Source organism: Haplochromis burtoni, unplaced genomic scaffold (genome assembly GCF_018398535.1).
Source record: "Haplochromis burtoni strain Fernald_Lab_line unplaced genomic scaffold, NCSU_Asbu1 Contig_171, whole genome shotgun sequence".
Lineage (NCBI taxonomy): Eukaryota > Metazoa > Chordata > Actinopteri > Cichliformes > Cichlidae > Haplochromis > Haplochromis burtoni.
The window spans coordinates 99,293-112,753 of NW_024582532.1; the positions used below are offsets into that span (position 1 = coordinate 99,293).

Here is a 13,461-nt window from a genome sequence, read left to right on the forward strand (position 1 = left end):
TTTTTGTGTAGATAATTACAACATTTTGGTCCCACAACTTTGCATTTTCCCTCTCTGATGTATCCGCACCTCTTTGAACTGCTTGAGACAACCACCACTGCAGAATGTTTTGTTATCATCCTCCAGCTTCAGCGTGAGCGGTTTGCTGCGGCACACAGAGCTGCAGTTCTCACAGATGCCCATGTTGTTCTTGCAGAAATCATTGAAGCATGCGTGGCTGCAAAACCTGATGACGGCCTCGTTCAGGGTCAGCTCACATTTGGTCTGAAGTCAGTGAGAAAGGAGCCGTGGACATAGGATTATGGATTATAAAAAAACTTTGTTTAGTTATTAATATTAATAAAATGCCATTGAACGGGATAATAAAGACATACAGCTCTTAAAAGAGACACTGTGATGTGCATGTACATGCAATTAAAGGCAACAAATACAATTTTTTTTAACCATAATAAAGGGAAAAATAAAAACTCTGAACACCCAGGTATCAAAAGAAAAAAAAAGTGCTTACACTGCAGACTTTTTTGCATATGTTGCAGACTGACTTTTGTGTTTGGGTGGATGCAGACTTGAAAGAGCTCAAGCAAGCCGGGCTGCAGAAGTCCTTCATAGTTCCTTTAGTGTCCACAGCAGCCATGATGAGGTCCAGAGGCTGCGATATCGCCCTGATCGAAGGGGAGGACAAACACTTAACACAGACACTTACATATCCTATAACCATCCTACCTGCTCAGCGACAAACAGGAGAAATTAATTAAATAATCGTCACCTGCTGGACAAAGCGATTCATTCAGCAGCTTAACAGGTAGATGATTCCATCAGGAGCTGCTCTGAAACACGGGTCTAAACTGAGCAATCATCTGGTGGCTGCTTAACTAACAGTGACGTCATGCAGTTTATAACTTAATGTCATTATAATGTCATATTGTTGTATATACTCTTTGGTTATGCTGCCCTCAAGTGGATAAAAGTCTTTAATAGAAATAAAGGAAAACAGTCCGTGCCTGTTAGTCATCGAGAACAGAGCACAGTTTCAACAACACTCACTTATGACATTGGTGACAGGTCTTGGTGGCTGGTTTGTTGTAAGAAAACATCTCAAACAGACAGTTTTTGGAGCAGAAGACGTCTGAGAAGCCCTTCTTCTGGTAAGCAGTGTGTCCCTTCATCATGCTCTTTTTGCAGCGGGAGCAGTTCATGTGCACTGCCTGAAATGTAAAAGTGTAAATCACACAGTTGATTAAACACATTTTTACAGCATTTTATGCACTGATGAGCTACAACACTAAAACCCAAACGTGTAAAACACAGATTGCCATTGCCGTGGTGCGCTAAAGACGATCTCTGACACAGCCCCCAAAGACAGTTCAGCGATAGCATGAGGAGGTGTTCAGCTGGTCTCCACTCACTAGCGAGAACCACCTTCGATCCACAGACCATGATAGCAATTTCCCAGAGTCAGACACCTGAACACAGAGATCCTGTGACCACGCCCTGATGGGTCTGAGCTGTTCTGACAGCACGAGGGAGATCTGCCTCTAATAGAGCTGTTCTCATAATCCAAGTGATCCCTTTAATGGTATCAAAGTTTTACTGACAAAAGAAATCAATCTGAGAGTGCAGTGAAAGAAAAACAGCTGGCATGTTTGTCGGACTTAAGAAGATTTTATGTGTTATGAAAATAAACCTAATGGACATTTAGTCTCTAAAAACTTTAAAAGGCATCCAGAACATTTATGGATTTGATCATTTTCAATTCAGTTCAATTCAATTTTATTTATATAGCACCAAATCACAACAACATTTGCTTCAAGGCACTTTATACTTTAACATAAATAAACTACAACAATAACGTTTTAATCCTTGTAATTGATAGATAGATTATGGAAAACACCTTTCTACAGGCCTGATATCCTGATATTTCATACATTCAGCTCAGATGATTTCACCGAAAATATAGATTTTACAGACAAATTCTACTTCATTGGAAGAGAAGAAAGTTTTCCTACCTTTTCAGAGCTGGGCTTGTTTGTGACCTCTGTAAGTGGAGTAGGTCTTGCACTCTGTTTCTCGTCATCATGGACGGGTTTATCTTCCACCGGCTGCTTGTTACTCAAAGATGACAACTGGGAAATGTGGATGGGATGCTGCACCTTCTCCTACATTTAAAGAGTAGTTTGTAAAGAATGCAGCGATGCTTACAGACCTCACATTTGTTCAACTTTTTAAAAGTGTCATTTTCAGCAGGTTGTAAAACATAACAACAAACTGGACTCACGATGTCTAGTTTTGGGATTACTATCTTCACTTCTTTCATCAGAGCCACGGGCACCGATAGGTTGGTCTTCTTTTCTGTGACTAGTAAAACACATTTCCACTTTAGTGGGTCAAACCTCTCCACAGTTTCCAGTTAACAGAACATGAACCCATTTTTTCACCAGATTTAGTTTACCTTCATTTAAAGTGGGAGCAGAAGCATTACTGTCCACATCCATCCAATCATCATCTTCATCATAGTCCTCCTCCACATGGTTCTCTGTGTCGATATCCATTGCCTCTGCGAGCTCTTCATCAGCACTGTGCTCGTCTGGAGACGTATTTTTCTGCTCTCCGTCACCATCCTTGTTGCTCTTCTTGACTTCTGTTGTTGCATCTTCATCCGTTACCCTGGGCTTTGTACCTGAGCTGTTTGAGCGACCGTCTGCAGCAATCTCCTCATTTCTATCATCGTCGTCATCAGTGTCTATGTCGATGTCAAAATTCACATTCATGTCCTCATCATCGTCACTGAAATAAATACTTGGCTCAAGAGCTGTGCTAAAAGATTTCTTCTCCACGGGTTTGCTGATGTCACCCTTCACCGGCACGTCCTCTGCCTTGTCTTCTTTCTCTGTGTTCACGGCTTCATGTTCATTTGGCTCCGGCTGCTCTTTTTCAATCTCCTTCTTCTTTTTCTTTCTTTGGCTTTGTTTTCTTTTGCTTTTTTTACCTGTGGAAAAGACAAAGACAGATCTGTAAGAAGAATATCTGCATTTTTCGTACTTTTTAATTTTTAAACATTTCAGCTCACTTTTTAATAAAGAAACATCCTTCGGAAATAAGCAAATAGCTAATATTGTCCCACCATACATCAGTTGAGGACTATACAAGGTGAATCATCTGCCATAATAAACACGAATACCACTCAAAAATAACTGCAGGCACGACTATTATATCACACATCAAAGGAAACTTCTGAACCTTCATCATCTTCCTCAGCATCGCTGTTTCTGGGGGTGACAGGCTCCGTGACTGGCTGCAATTCATCTTTAAAGGAAAGAGGGAAAAAAAGGAACTCGACAGTGGTTCAACATTATTCCAACAAGTGGCGGTAACGCAGCAAGAAAAAATAAACATGCATGGAAACAATCGTGGTTTCTAAACATTCTTAATGGGGTTTTGCAAATGCGTTGAGGGAGGATTTGGGTGAACAGAGATTTGAGTCACATACCTGGAATCTCAATTTCCTCCAGAGTCTTTCCTTCGAATCGTTCGAGAGATCCATTCTCCAGTGCCGACAGAAGCTCTGATATTTTTGCGACATCGGCAGCTGCCTCGGGCGTCTGATAATACTCCCAGTCTGTCTGAATGTCACGGCCCAACAGCTTAGCTAGCTGAGTGAGCTCGTCATTTTTAAGGCTGAGAATCTGGAAAATTCTTACTATGTACTTACGAAAACACTGAGACCTGAGAGCTTCCTGGTTCTTTGCACCACAGCGATTAACGAACATCCTGATACACGCGTGTCCCTTGTGAAAGTCTGACCCTTTGCCACCAGGATTCCCAAATAAGAAGGGATTGTCCTTACCTACTCCACATGTGTCCCTCTTGTCCACAAGCACCGTTAGCGCAGAAAGCACTTCAGGGCTCAAAGTAAGAGCAAATATTTTTCCATTTGAGTTACTAACACCAATCGTGACTTTGTGCTTGGACAGAATTTGCTCCAACTGGGTCTGTGAACCAGCAGCATCTTCCTGAAGCTCTGCGGAAGCCCTTTCCTTGAATGACTGGAGTGTCACCCTTGAAACATCCTGAATATTTTTGTTTAAGAAGGACACGAATGCAAGTACCACTTTGAGAAGCGCGTTGTAGACCGGTGTTACTGCATACATCATCAGGCTCTGGACTGCAGAAGCTGTTGTCCTGTTCAGGCACTTGTAGAGCAGCATCACATCTTGTGTAAACTGTAAGGTTGGCTGGCAGGGTGTTTTTGTTTGTGATTTTGCATGGGAGGGCCATTCTTTCGTACACAGCTTAATAAATGCCTCAGCTTCCTCTAACACCTCTTCATCGCCATCCTTCAAAGCCCTGGCGTATTTAATGTCAGCGATCTTCTTCAGCGAATTTCCAAGCTTCCAAACGAGAGATGGTTTGTCAAACGACTTCGACCCCTCTTTGATGCCCGCAATCTCCTGGACAGCTTCTACAACGGCGTTGAAGTTTTGGGGCTTGACTGCGTCTTCGAAGCTGTTTATCGACTTCTTTCTTAACGTTATCAGGATCCGTGCCATTTGCCTCAGCTTCTGAGTGACGTATCCCTGATTCTGTTTCTTCTCTCTCATGTGGTAGCAACATTGTGCCAATTGTAATATGTAAGAATCTTCGCAAACTACAGAGGAAATATCGTCTTTCTTCATTTTTTTCAACATCTTCTTCACACCTGTTGAGATCTGTTCAGGGTCCGTTAGTCCAGTGGCGGCAACCAAAGTTAAGATTTGACTCTGAACGCCTTCTGGAGGTTTATTGGATGCCATCGAGGGACACTTTTGCATATGATGCCACACCACTTTACGATCATACATGCGTTTACAATATACACAAGTGGCGAGTGTTTTAAGTGTGGACATCTCCGATTTTCTTTCCACTTTCAGTTTTCCTCTGCGAGCCTTCAAGACTCCTTGGTTGTGTTTGAAGTTTCCTTTGTTTCGCAACATCTCCAGACGCTTTTTGCGTTCCTTGCTGTTCCTGCGCATTGCGTACACTTCAGCAATTTCAGGTTCTTCCTTTCTATGCGTGAAAAGGTGACGAGAAATTTTAGTTTGAGGTTTCCCACAAACGTAACAGTAATTTCTGTTAGTGAAGGAAGTTTCTTTAGACTTTCCATCAGAGTCAGACTCATCGGAGTCCGACATATCGTTCGGCGCTTTGGAAGAACCGGCCTTCGAGTCATCTGCATTTTCTTCAAATTCCTGATCCTGGTCATCGTTTTCGGTAAAACTGTCATCATTGCTTGGTTCATTGTCAATGACATAATCTTCATCAGAGAAGCATTCTGCAGAACTGAATTCCTCATCTGAGTTTTCCATCTAGAATTAATTAAGAAAAAGGCAAATTTATGCACCCAACACACAAATCTAACTGCACTCTGATTTTCTTTACAATAAACAAGCCACTTAATACTCATGCTGATAGTCCAGACTCCCATGTTCTCTCTGTCTTAGTTTAGTTCAGAGGGAGTTCTCCTTCGTTTTTGGCCGACATATTTAGGCTTAAAATTCTGTTTGGATGGATTTTAAACGCTTTTAATAACCTCAACAGAACTTTACACTTGAATCATAGTTATTAAAGAGAGGCATCAAATCACTCCCTGTCTTCACCACCCACAACACTGGATGCATTTATTGCAAACAATGCATTTTGACTCAGAATTAACAGCATTATGACTGCTACTGTGTATTTAGTGCCTTTTTTCATTCACAGATGTCGTTATAAGCAGAAGTTCTGCAGAAGAGACTGTGCTGCTAGATTACCGATGGACTCTTAGGGAAGTTAAACCCTTTTAACCCTTTTGTAAATACCAGACATCATAAAGTGATGAATCCCGAGTCTGCAGTCACATTTACAGTGCTGGTGTTTAATATAAAACAAATCTTGTTCAACACCTACTCTTTCATCCACTGTCGAAGACGCTGCAGTCTCCATTTCTGAGGTTTGTGGTTCTTTGTTTTGATCCTGTAAATAAAAAGAAGACAGCAAAGTCAAAAAGAAAACTTCCTGTATATATTCTCATATACTGTTATGAACAGAGGTTAGAAATTTACACACAGGGACAAAGAACAAAGAAGTCCATCCAACATCATACCAAACCAAATAAACCTACTGCTGATCGCCAAGCGTAAGAGGACTGCCCATAGTTGTAAGTTATCTCCTCGCCTGGAGATATTTTCTTCAGAGCAAACAGGCACAGATGTGGTTTCCCCTCATGAGCAATTTTCTTCATTTTGCAGTTGGGGCTTACGTGATCATCATTCACGAGTCGTCCGAGAGTCCCATCCTCTGCAGAAGCATCAATGCTGCAGGGCAAATGCTCACAATGAACCTTCAACCACTGTTAAAATTATGCATTTTATCACAGTGACTGGGACTGATGGTGGTGACGGACAGTCAGTGTCTGCACATTGAAGCTATCTTTATAATTAGGTTGAGTAAAGTAATGTTAAAGAAAAGCATGTTTCATGCACATAATGAAGATTTTTTTTAAAAACCTGGATCTGACTTGATATCAACCTTTCTCAGGATACACGAGGGCTTTCTTTATTAAACATGAGCTTTTAGACATTTTAAAACAAGAACCCTCCTTATATTGCTGAAAACTCACCACCAGCTTGTTCCGTTCCAGGAAAACTGAAACAAGAAATTGTTGAGGGTGTCTACACATTTCTCTGGACGGGTTTCTCCACAGGTTGAGACGTTCCCCCGATACTCAACAACAAAGTTGGATGGCTCAATGGCTTTACTGGTGAACACACCTCTCCCTACAAATATGCAAAAAAAAAAGTTTGATTCAGTTACTAATTTGTAGTCATAAGACCAATCCATGGTAACAACTAGACCAATAGTAATCAAATGGTATTTACGAAAAGAAAAGTGTAGCGATAAAGTTTCCTGATGTATTCACCGTTTACATGATCTATTATAAGATTACCTTTCAGTGTCTCATATCAACAATCAACAGGGGCTGAGACTAAAAGCCAGTTTACAAAAACAACCATAACAGGGCGGTTATAAGGGGTTCATGACCAACCTTTAGTGGAATTAATAAACATTTCCTTCAGGAAGGATTTGTCCTTGCAAGCCTTTATGTGCTGCATGGCATCCTGCTCAGGAGTTAGCTGTCCGCCTTGCTGATCCACATCATCTGAAGTCCAAAAATATTATTGAAATACAAAAATCATTAACACAATTTTCACATAAACTATTTTTGATGTAAAGATGAAGATGTGTTATCATCTGTTTCAAACAAATAACAGCATGCTGCAGTTTCTCTCGCCTTTTTTAGTTTATTCACCATTCATGTTGTGGAACGAAGCAAACTATGTGCACGCCCTGGATACAGAGGGTGAGTACGTCCTCACCTTTGGTCATGTTTTAAAATTTTGTTTGGGTAGATCTTAAAGGATTTTAATGAGCTCCCTGATAGTGATGAATATTGTAGTCAGTCATTATTGAATGTAAGTAGACAACACTGTCTAGTTCTTTTTAAAAATCCTTCATAACTTCAATAACCTTTTAAGGTTGTTTTCTCTGTGTAAGTACTGTTCATGACAGCTAACCCAATATAGTGGAAAACTTAAAAGTTGTAGCTTAAAAATACAAATATCCTCTGATTATAGCCTTGTAGGGGCAACTTAGGCCTGCAGGCCCCGAGAGAAGGGGAAACAGTTTAGAAAAACAATATTTTGATTTTCTAGTTGCATTAATAAACACATCTGGACAAAATTTAAAGTGGTATTAAAAAGGTTACTGGAATATGGCATCCCTTCATTTTGTCCTCATGAACATTTGTGTGAAACCTGATCATGTTTAGCGAATGAATTCTTTGACCCTCCCATCCAAAATCTTCAGCTTATTTTTGAGTCCTTAGAGTTTTGAAGTTGGAGATTTTGAGATTCATTGTTTTCACAAGAATAGTACAGACATTTGAGGAGTCCAAAAGAATAATCACTCCAGTTTAATAGGTGCAGAAAGGCTCATCTTTGCAACATACCGCTCTGCTGAGGTAGAAAATCTGACTCTTCACGGTCCACCACAGAGCTGCCCTGCTCCATATCTGGCTCCAATTCATCTTGAATGATCAAAACAGACTGCATTTATTCACAACTCCTTAAAAGACAATCTGATGACCACTGGCAGGCTAATGTGTGTTTATGTCTGCATAATACTGGATACAAACCTTCAATCTCAATCTCATCCAGAGAGGTTCCTTTGAATCTTTCAAGAGAGCCTTTTTCCATTGCCAGAAGCAGTTTAGCAATTTTTGCGAGTTCAACAGCCGCTTCGGGCAGCCGATAATAATCCCTGTCCATCCGGATGTCATGACCCAGCAGTTTAGCAAGATGAGGTAGCTCGTCATTCTCCAAGTTAAGAATCTGAAAAATTCTTGCAATGTGCTTGTGAAAATGCACGGACGTGAGGTGCTCTGGGTTCTTTGCAGAGCACATTCTTGTGTAGACCCGAACGCAGTGGCCTCCGTGGTAGAGGCTTGTGGATGAACCGTCTGGCTTTGCAAACAAGAAAGGATTGTCTTCGTGTACTCCGCACGCTGGTCTCTTGCTCATAAGCAACGTTAATGCGCTGACGAGCTGAGACGTCAACAAAACAGCAACGTTCTGCCCAGTCTTGCCTGCAATATTAATCCTGATAAAGTGCTTGGACAACACCTGGGTAGTCTCGTCCCGCTCCTGGAATGACTTAAGGGTAATTTTTGAAACCTCGGGTGCACATTTGTTTAAGACTGACACCTGTGCAAGTATGACTCTGCAAAGTGCATTATACATCTGAGGGGTTTCATACTTCTTCATGCACTCAATGGCAGAGGCAGAAGTCTTTTCCAGGTGCGTGTAGAACTTCTGTATGTCACGCGTGAACGGTATCGTAGAGGGGCTGTGTACTTTGTGTTCACTTGATGAAGGTGCATCTTTGTGAGGGCCAGTTTCCTGCCACTCCTTCGCACACAGCATCATGAATGTGTTAGCATCTCTCACGGCCCGCTTACTGCTGTCGCTCTGTGCGACAACAAATTCTCCCAGTTTTTTCAGAGACTTTACAAAAAACAAGGCAAGGCTTGGTTTGCTGTACTTCTGCTTTTTTTCATCAAAACCAGAGAGGTTTCTGACAGCAGCAACAACTTTGTAGAAGCTTCTGGGTTTAAGTGCTGCTTCAAAACTCACTATTCCCTTATCATGGAGCTCTATTAAGAGCCTTCCTATTTTTCTCAGCTTCTGTCTGACGCGCTCTTGGTTTGTCGGATCATTTCCACTGTTCTCAATAAGACTCTGGGCCATCTTCATGAAAAGGTAGTCGTGTTGAATTAAAAATACAATTTCATCTTGTTTCATCGGTGAAAGTATCTCCCAAACTTCAGACGGAAACTTTTCAGAGAACTCCGACTCGGTGACGTCCCCCAAGATGCTCGTCTCGCCATGTGTTGCAGCATTTATTGTTTGCTTAGCACACTTTGCTACATGCCTATATAGGTCTTTGCTATGAAGCATTACTTTACAATAAATGCAGTGCACAAAATTTTCAGCAGTCATTACATAGCGGGATGATCGTCTTCCCACTTTTAGCGGTCCTGTGTTACTCCTCAGAACCTCTTGATTATGTTTGTAGTTTCCTCTTTTTCGTAATTTGGCCAGAAGACTTTTACGTTCTGCTGAGTTTTTGGGTAAAGCAAAGATTTCAGCGATTTCAGGGTCTTCATCGACGTGCCTTGAAAGATGCCGAGCAATTTTGTGATAACCTTTCCCGCAAACATAACAGTAATTTTTCTTTGTGAAAGATGTTCCTCCGCCTTTTAGTCCAGCCTTACTGGATCTGTCTCCTTTGTATCTGTCTTCTTTGTACGTCTTGTCTTTGTCCGAGTCATGATCATCAGAACTCGAAGTGTCATCCTCCTGAATTGATGACACTCTCCTGAAGTTTTTCGTCATTTCTTGAGAATCTGACTCAGAATGTGGCGAACTGTCCCTGGATGACCTTCCAGGATCAACAGAGTGGTCACTGTCATGACTTGGACCTGGTAGTTCGCTGTCATCATCCGAGTCTTTAAACTGAAAATACAAATTAAGAGCATGTTGACAGACTACATTTGGTTCACTAACAGATACTTTATATGTTTTTATATGCATTTAGCAAACGCATAGCTTCAAGGTACTGTGCAAAACCAGAGAGACAGACCACTACACACCTTCCAGACAAACAACCTTCAGCAAACGTAGAATTTAGAAATATACCTAAAAAGCATGGACTATAAAATCTTGCACAGGTAAAATATGCAAACTCCGAACACAACGGCCCCCGAGAGACCATAAGGTTCGAACCAGGAACCTTTTGTACTTCTGTACTCCAAAACAAAATTGTTGCTTGTTTACGTACTCTTCTTTTCTTGGGTGTTGATGAAATTTGATACATTTTTTTGTCTGAAGTACTTGGTCCATCACGTGACTCCTGTAAATGTGAAATAAGACAAAAAAACTGAATATAAACATTAATATTTGGAAATGATTACATACCAAACTGTAAATTTGGACATATTTGTGTACTGGTTTGATTGAGTTTTTACTGTTACAAAACATTTTTTTTTTTGTCTTAAAAAGAATTCAAAAACTTTGCACATCTGCCACATCCCAGAAAACAAAGCACACCAGGCTAAAGAAAGGCATCAATCTCAGACTGGTAGAAGGATCCGAACCAAAGTCGGATCACAATCTCATCATAAAAGAGCCACTCTGGGGTTCTCATTCTGACCACATTTGGACTACTCGTTGGTACTAGCCAGACTGAGAACGCCTCCTCCAAACACTGTTAGTTCTAGAGTAAGTGTAACGCTATTTTACACTTATAGATGTCAGGTTCTTCTGAATGAGCACAGAGAACTGTTCTGGTGTGTTCAGAGGGAGTGAGTGGAATAAATAAAAATCAAAAGAAAGGCTTCTTTAATAATATAAACATACCTTGGGACGCCACGAGTAATAGGAGCTGCCGTAGTTGTAAGTTATCTCTTTGCCTTGAGGTATTTCTTCCACTGCAAAGAGGCACAAGTGTGGCTTCCCCTCATAAACAATCGTCTTCATTTCACAGTTTGGACTTATGTGATCATCATTCACAAGCCTTCCAAGGGTCTTGTCGTTTTTGGAAGCATCAACGCTGCACATACAAAAGTGACCCCTTAATAAAAGGAAGCTGTACATAAACAGTCCAAAACACTTTAAAAATGCAAAACAAACACCTTACCACCACTGTTCTCCATTCCATGTAAACTCATATAAGAAACCATTCAAAGTATCACCGCTTCTCTTCTTAGGCCTCCCGTCTTTGCGAAGAAAGATCTTCCCACGATACTCGACAACAAAGGCAGATGCTTTAATGGTTTTGTTTGTAAAGACACCCTTTCCTAAAAATTTTATTAGGAACATAAAAATTAGGTTCAACAATTTCAAAGTTTACACTGGAACTGCCATGACTTTGACAATAAATATAGCACTCTGTGCATTCAAATAAGACATCATCCTTTTAAATACATCCAGCAAAAGTAGAATTAAGTCTTTTCAGACCAACTGTGGCTGTGATTAGTCCACAACTTCCCAGACATATTTTATAAAGGAATATTCACATTTTTACTTTATCATATACAAAAATAAATTGTGTTTAAGTATGTCTAATTTTACTTCTGAAGACCAGAAATACACTGCTTGAAAGTCTAAGCCCCCCTACAGTTTAATGGGACCACCATATTCATTCACTGGAGCTACCAAGGTTGCATAATTTTCCTTTAATTTGTCACCCATTCGTGTTCCACTATAAAAGACTGATATCACAGTCTTATATATACACCACATACCTTTAAAGGAGTCTATGAACCTTTCTTCTAGGAAGGGTTTGTCTCTGCAAGCCACAATGTGCACCAGGGCATCTTGCTCTGGATTCACTCGCTTGTGTCGGTTTTCCATGACAGCTGGAAAACTCTGCTGAGCACAACAATTGTGGCAATGTAAATATTGCAGCAGACAGTTTATTTATATTCAAGGTTTGAGGCTTGAGGTGTGTTTTCAGTGTGCGAATGCAAGCCAAAACACATCTGGGGTGCTTAAAAATAATGTTATGCCCCACCCACTATTAAAGGAAGTCCAGGACTGCTCTTACTGATAATTGACTAACATAGGAGGATTGTCAACTAGTCAGTTCACCTTGACAATCCAGGCTATAAAAGCTGGCCCAGATGAATTGCTTAGTCTCTCTCTCCTCAAGTACACCTGTATAAATCCAGGTTGCATAAGTATCGTAGATTGTATACTTTCAATACACTCATCCCTTTTATGTACTTGCATACAATATGTTCAACACATGCTGCCAACCTTATTCAGAACAACTGTAACTTTTTAGTTGCAATAAATGTGCGTGTTTGGTAAAAAAAAAAAAAAAAAATCAAGAAGCTCATATTTCTAACATTTGTTCACTCAAATGTAAATAGCCCACAAAATTGGGAAAATAAGTTAAACTATCTCGTTTTATTTATAAAGTAAAAACTGATACTGATACTACTTTGAACTAATGACTGCACTAAGTACTAAATGTAATTACTTATAATAATAAGTATTTCCACTTGATTTGCAGTGAAGCAGGATGAACAAACTGGCACTAGAGTAGATTTTCCACAGACCTCAAACTTGTACTAAAGTACTTGAGCGGCTCTGCATGTAGAAGTTTGTTCCCCTTTCCTCTGTAACTTCTTGGATAAATTTGTCTGTTCTGCTCAGTTGTACCAGGCACTATACAACTGAGCAAAAAACCCATGCATCTGGACAGCTGCAGTTGTATCTGGCTAATGTTTATATTCAGTTAGTTGTACACATACATGCTTTGCTAGCATCCTAGCATTAACTAGCAGGTGAGAAACAAACCAGCAGTGGTTTCTGAGCTGTTTACCCATTGTTTTAGAGCTAGCTAAATGTATTTCAAGAACTACTTCGGTTTCTCACCAAACAACAGTTACCTCCGCTTTAGTGTCCACAAGAAAAAACAAGAAGAGCTCCAAGTGTAGCTAGCATAGAAGTAGCCATGTTTTTTGTATGGGTAATGAGAGACCACGTGACGATAAAGGGGCACGATCTGGGAGGAGCGGCGTTATCTCTGACCAATCACTGGCGGTAACGTCACCGATTGACTGCAGCGGCAGCGAATCCGCGGTCGCGATCGTCTCAGCCACCAGGAGCAGCGGAGAACCGTGAAAGTGGAATGAGCAGTTTATGAGGACATGGCGGGGACAAGTACCGTCGGCGTTAAGCGTCCTCGTAATCCGAGTAAAACACACCGACTGGAAATTACATTCAGCACATTTGTATCTACTTTTGAGCCGCTTTAACGAGTGAATCGATACATTTTCACCTTATTTCAGAGAGCTCTCCTTCCAAGTCTCTCTGCTAG

General features: G+C 40.7%; 1 protein-coding gene across 6 annotated transcripts in view; it reads right to left on the reverse strand.

Annotated features, from left to right (window-relative positions):
• The window catches only part of LOC102297550, a 28,213-nt gene extending 15,064 nt beyond the window's left edge, over positions 1 to 13,149 (reverse strand). For 3 of the 6 annotated variants that reach the window (XM_042225440.1, XM_042225441.1, XM_042225436.1), the window contains exons 1-19: positions 13,031 to 13,137; positions 11,879 to 12,005; positions 11,272 to 11,431; positions 10,992 to 11,184; positions 10,414 to 10,485; positions 8,210 to 10,088; positions 8,024 to 8,101; positions 7,061 to 7,174; positions 6,635 to 6,791; positions 6,137 to 6,329; positions 5,923 to 5,988; positions 3,488 to 5,342; positions 3,238 to 3,303; positions 2,450 to 2,986; positions 2,276 to 2,355; positions 2,007 to 2,156; positions 1,045 to 1,205; positions 509 to 662; positions 70 to 264 (exon numbers count right to left, since the gene is read on the reverse strand). In XM_042225440.1, coding sequence (XP_042081374.1) covers positions 70 to 264; positions 509 to 662; positions 1,045 to 1,205; positions 2,007 to 2,156; positions 2,276 to 2,355; positions 2,450 to 2,986; positions 3,238 to 3,303; positions 3,488 to 5,342; positions 5,923 to 5,988; positions 6,137 to 6,329; positions 6,635 to 6,791; positions 7,061 to 7,174; positions 8,024 to 8,101; positions 8,210 to 10,088; positions 10,414 to 10,485; positions 10,992 to 11,184; positions 11,272 to 11,431; positions 11,879 to 11,987 — 6,219 coding nt within the window. In that variant the 5' untranslated portion in view covers positions 11,988 to 12,005; positions 13,031 to 13,137. Of the gene's footprint in view, positions 1 to 69; positions 265 to 508; positions 663 to 1,044; positions 1,206 to 2,006; positions 2,157 to 2,275; positions 2,356 to 2,449; positions 2,987 to 3,237; positions 3,304 to 3,487; positions 5,343 to 5,922; positions 5,989 to 6,136; positions 6,330 to 6,634; positions 6,792 to 7,060; positions 7,175 to 8,023; positions 8,102 to 8,209; positions 10,089 to 10,413; positions 10,486 to 10,991; positions 11,185 to 11,271; positions 11,432 to 11,878; positions 12,006 to 13,016 lie in introns of all 6 variants that reach the window. The other 3 variants (XM_042225438.1, XM_042225437.1, XM_042225439.1) reach the window with 3 other exon arrangements.
• Positions 13,150 to 13,461: the final 312 nt, after the last annotated feature.